The sequence below is a fragment of the Vicia villosa genome, linkage group LG6 (genome assembly GCF_029867415.1).
Source record: "Vicia villosa cultivar HV-30 ecotype Madison, WI linkage group LG6, Vvil1.0, whole genome shotgun sequence".
Taxonomy (NCBI): Eukaryota; Viridiplantae; Streptophyta; class Magnoliopsida; order Fabales; family Fabaceae; genus Vicia; species Vicia villosa.
The window spans coordinates 124014957-124020132 of record NC_081185.1 but is presented as its reverse complement, the minus strand read 5'-3'; the positions used below and the strand labels follow the sequence as shown (position 1 = coordinate 124020132).

The 5176-nt window shown below is 38.1% G+C and overlaps 1 protein-coding gene across 1 annotated transcript; it reads left to right on the top strand.

Annotated features, from left to right (window-relative positions):
• Positions 1-252: 252 nt before the first annotated feature.
• On the top strand, positions 253-4871 carry LOC131609850 (LRR receptor-like serine/threonine-protein kinase RPK2). The gene is made up of 2 exons (XM_058881663.1): positions 253-3823; positions 4336-4871. The coding sequence occupies exon 1, from the start codon at positions 566-568 to the stop codon at positions 3752-3754; it is 3189 nt and encodes a 1062-aa protein (XP_058737646.1). The 5' UTR covers positions 253-565; the 3' UTR covers positions 3755-3823; positions 4336-4871.
• Positions 4872-5176: the final 305 nt, after the last annotated feature.

Genomic DNA, 5176 nt, shown 5'->3' with positions numbered 1-5176 from the left:
AAATAATATTTTAGGGAATAATTATTTAAATCAATTTTTTTTTAAAATTCTTTTATACAAAATTATGTAATACTATAAAAATTATTTTTGAAAAAAGACAAAATAAACTTGTCAAATCATTATCATATGATGATAGAGAATACTCAATTTATAAAAATAAAAAATAAAAAATAAAAAATAAAATCTAGTTAAAAGTAAAACTGAATAAACAAACATACCAAAAAAATTGTATCCATCCATAATCAATTTAGAGTGTTTCAATTTTAAAACCAAACACAAATCTTGAAAATCAATTTTTGATGTTCAAAGCAAGTAGCAAACAAACATAGTCTTATTTTGTTTGTTTTTGATAGAGATGTTACCGTTTTGGCTCCAAATGAGATCATTACTGTCTTTTTCAACGTAAATAACTCGCCTTGCCATTCACACTCTCCACCTCACCACCGCCCTCAACTCCGCCGCACTTCCATTCTCCGGCAAACCCGCCGGAAATGGTTCACCTTTAAAGCTTCCATCTTTAAGATAACCCATTTCATTTCTCATCTTCATTCTCTCTCTTTCAAACATGGGTCGTCTTCTTCTAACTCTCTTTCTCCCCTTTCTCATCTTCGCAAATGCCATCAACCCTTCTTCGATTCCCAAAGACGCATTGTCGCTTCTCACCTTCAAACATTTAGTTTCTTCAGACCCTTCAAATCTTCTCTCCGGTTGGAGTTACCGCTCCTCCTCCACACTCTGCCGCTGGTATGGAGTCACGTGCGGCGGAGTTGGAAGAGGAAAAGGAAGAGTGGTTTCCCTTAATGTGACTGGTCTTTGCGGCGGTGAACTGGCGTCTTCCATTGGAGAGTTATCCGAGCTTCGAGTTTTGTCGATTCCTGGAAACATGTTCTCCGGCGAAATTCCGGTGAGTTTGATGAATCTCCGGGAGCTTGAGGTTCTTGAGCTTCAAGGTAACAACTTTTCAGGGAAGGTTTCTTTACAAATGAGTTATCTTGAATCGCTTAAACATGTTAATCTATCTGGTAATGCTTTTTCTGGTCGTATTCCAAATGGGTTTATTTTTTCTAGGAATGTGAAAATTGTTGATTTGTCTGATAATCAATTTTCTGGTTCGATTCCTGTGAATGATTCTGTTGGTTGTGATTCTTTGAGGCATTTGAAACTGTCTGATAATTTTTTGACTGGTGAGATTCCACCTCAAATTGGGAAATGTAGAAACTTGAGGACCCTTTTGGTGGATGGGAATATATTGGAAGGTAAAATCCCTCTTGAGATTGGGCTTGCGGTCGAACTCCGTGTTCTTGATGTTTCGAGAAACAGTCTCACCGGTAGAATACCGAAACTGTTAGGTAATTGTTTGAAGTTGTCTGTCCTTGTTCTTACTGATTTGTTTGATGATCGCGGCGGTTCTGACGCGGGAAGTTTAGTGGAGGATAAATTTAGAGGTGAATTCAATGCTTTTGTTGGGAATATTCCTCATGCAGTGTTGTCGCTTTCGAGTTTGGAGATTTTGTGGGCCCCGAGAGCGAATCTCGGCGGACGGTTACCTGTTGAATGGGCAGATTCGTCGTGCTCTCTTAGAATACTTAATTTGGCTGAGAATTATGTTACTGGTGTCGTGCCCGAGAGTTTAGGGATGTGTCGGAATTTGACTTTCTTGGACTTGAGTTCTAACAATTTAGTGGGAAATTTGCCGTTGGATCAGCTCCATGTTTCTTGTATGATGTATTTCAACGTAAGCAGGAATAATATGTCTGGTTTGCTGCCAGATTTTCGGAAAGAAACGTGTCGATCGAGTAGTAACGCCTTTGCTGCACTAGAACCTGCGTTTCTAGAATTGGAAGATTTGAATGATAAATACTATAACGTTCGTGTTTTGAGATTTCAAGAGAATGCTTTTGTCGGATTAGGTTTCGTAGAGTCTACTGTCGTTATTCATGACTTCAGCTGGAACAGTTTCGTTGGATCTTTACCGTTGTTCGTTATTGGAGATAATCTTTTTACTGCAAATCGTAACGTATCGTACATGCTGTCTCTGAATAATAATAAATTCAACGGAACTCTTCCGTATCAGCTAGTTTCAAACTGTAATGGGCTCAAGACATTATCGGTTAACATCAGTGTGAACCAACTCTACGGTCAGATTTCTCAAGCATTGTTTCTGAACTGCCCGCATTTGATGAGTTTTGACGCAGCGTACAATCAAATCGATGGATCAATTGGACCTGGTATAGGTGAATTGACATTACTTCGGCGTCTTGATTTGACAGAGAACAAACTATCAGGAGCGGTGCCGAATCAGTTGGGAAATCTACAAAACATGAAATGGTTGCTTCTAGGAGGAAACAATTTAACTGGGGAAATTCCTTACCAGCTTGGTGGATTGACTTCTCTTGTTGTTTTGAACCTGTCTCACAATTCTCTAATCGGAACAATTCCAGAAACCTTGTCGAATACGACAAGTCTTGAAACTATGTTGCTAGATCACAACAATCTTTCTGGGGAAATACCTTTATATGTTGCCGCTCTTTCCAATCTTGTTCATCTCGATGTTTCTTTCAACAATCTTTCTGGTCATATTCCTCATCTTCAACACCCGATTGATTGTGATTCATTTAAAGGGAACAAATACCTGCACTCTTGCCCTGATTCATACTTCGACTCGCCTGCTCCTCCCCCGGTTCCTATTGGAGACAATAATTCGGATAGTTGTAAAAGGAAGAAAGTAAGGACCGTGGTTATCGTGGTGGCCGCTTCTGCTGCTGCGGCTCTATGCACCCTTTTGGTAATAGTGTTGGTGATTCGGTTTAGAAGGAGAAAAATGACTCGAAGAAGCAGCATTAGAAGACGAGAAGTGGTGACTTTTCAAGCTGTTCCAATTGAATTGAGTTATGATAGTGTTGTCAGAGCTGCCGGAAATTTCAGCATCCGTTATCTAATCGGTGCTGGTGGGTTCGGGTCAACTTACAAGGCAGAGCTATTTCCAGGTTTTTTTGTTGCCATTAAGCGGCTTTTGATAGGTAAATTTCAAGGCATACAACAGTTTGAAACAGAAATCAGAACGCTCGGGAGAATTCGACACAAGAATCTCGTAACTCTAATTGGCTATTACGTAGGAAAATCTGAAATGTTGTTGATTTATAATTACCTCTCTGGTGGAAATCTTGAAGCTTTCATACATAGTAGGTCAGGGAAAAACGTGAAGTGGCCGGTTATTTACAAAATAGCGAAAGGTATCGCCGGGGCCCTTGCATACCTTCATTACTCTTGTGTTCCCCGCATAGTTCACCGAGATATCAAGCCTAGCAACATTTTACTCGACGAGAATTTTAATGCCTATCTGTCCGATTTCGGCTTGGCACGTCTGCTTGAAGTATCCGAGACTCATGCAACTACCGACGTGGCAGGCACTTTCGGTTACGTTGCACCTGAATATGCGACCACTTGTAGGGTTTCTGACAAAGCGGACGTCTATAGCTACGGTGTTGTCCTTTTAGAATTGATATCGGGAAGAAGGTCGCTCGATCCGTCATTCTCTAATTACGGAAACGGATTCAATATAGTACCATGGGCGGAGCTTCTAATGACCGAAGATCGTTGTTCTGAGCTTTTTTCATCTGCTTTGTGGGAATCAGGACCAAGAGAAAAGCTGTTCGAGCTTTTAAAGATCGCGTTAACCTGCACAGAAGAAACTCTTTCCATTCGACCGTCGATGAAAGAAGTTCTTGAAAAACTAAAACAGTTGAAAAGTTGAAAATTTTCAGCTAATTGTATCTAACAGCAAAGGAATAATGCTTTTAGTTGCTCGAAAATACCGATAGAGGTTAGTGATCCAACATAATCTACTCCTGCAACTTTCTCTTATCATTCTGATATTAGTTTTCATGTGTCATATCATACATACATCAAAACAATCACTTTTTTTAATGATCAATAGTATCAAACATTAACAACAAAATATCCTCGAATATTTCCTTTGATCCCGACGAGATATGCGTCGGTTTTAACTCTTACTTTATTATCAAGATGTGCTCTTCCGTGTATATAATTATGATTCGATTCGAGACTCATGACCACTTGCGTCAACCCAAATAGAACCTCTGTAGCGTGTCCGCGTCCGTGTTGGAGACCAACATGATATTGACACTTGTGATTTTGATAATTTTATTCATTTTTTAAAATTATTACTGGTGTTAGTGTCTGGTCTGGTGTCTGTGCCCGTGTTCCATTTAATAGAAATCTCATCTCATACATTAATATTATGGCATTAATAAATGCATAAGGCTCTGTTTGGTTAGTTAATCACTTACTGATACATACATTTTTCACTTGCAGGACAGATTATACATACAAAAGTATACAGGCTCAGGTACTAAAAATCTCATCATGACAATTAGGATTCTGATTCTGATCATAGAGACAACAACTTGATAGCTGTTGATACAACAAAAAACCATTATTCTTCCTTTCACATTTTTTTATACCATCTGAAGATGAATGTAATTACTTAGTGGATGCATTTTGGTAGCATCATTAGTGTTATACAGAATGGTATAAGTGATTATGAATTATTATTTATTTTTGACATTTTTGGAGGGTGATTTTTTATGTGACCCACATGGGAAGTGTGGAAAAATCTAAAATTCATTAATTACTTGGTGACAAAGAGATTGTCATTATTCTTAAAATATGTTTGGTTTTGAGATGAGTGTATGTATACAAGTGATGCCAAAATTGTGGAGTGTCTTGTTTGTCGAAATCTACCGGAAGGTGTGAATGTAGATGTCACATTCATATACTTGTTTCATGTTAAAAACCTTGGGGCAATTAATGATCTTGTGGGGACAAAAGAATATCCTTGATTTGTTTTTTTTAATTTGAACATGGAAATTAAAAGTAGGGAGAAAATTTGAAAACAAAAAAATGAAGAGTGCTTTTTCTTCAAATGCTTTCATTTTTCCTGGTTCTAAACGAAACTACTTATATGACTCAAAAACCATCCATTTTTTTCTTCAATAAGGCTGAATATCAATAAAAAGAAAAGGCAGGATACAAAAGATAGTCGGGGGACCAAACCGAAACCCGCTCAAGAGTTAGAGAATCTAAAAAAAGGCTAACCGAGTCTGTTCCTAACAAAATCAGTTCTCAGAAAAGAGGGATAAACATCAAAAAAGAT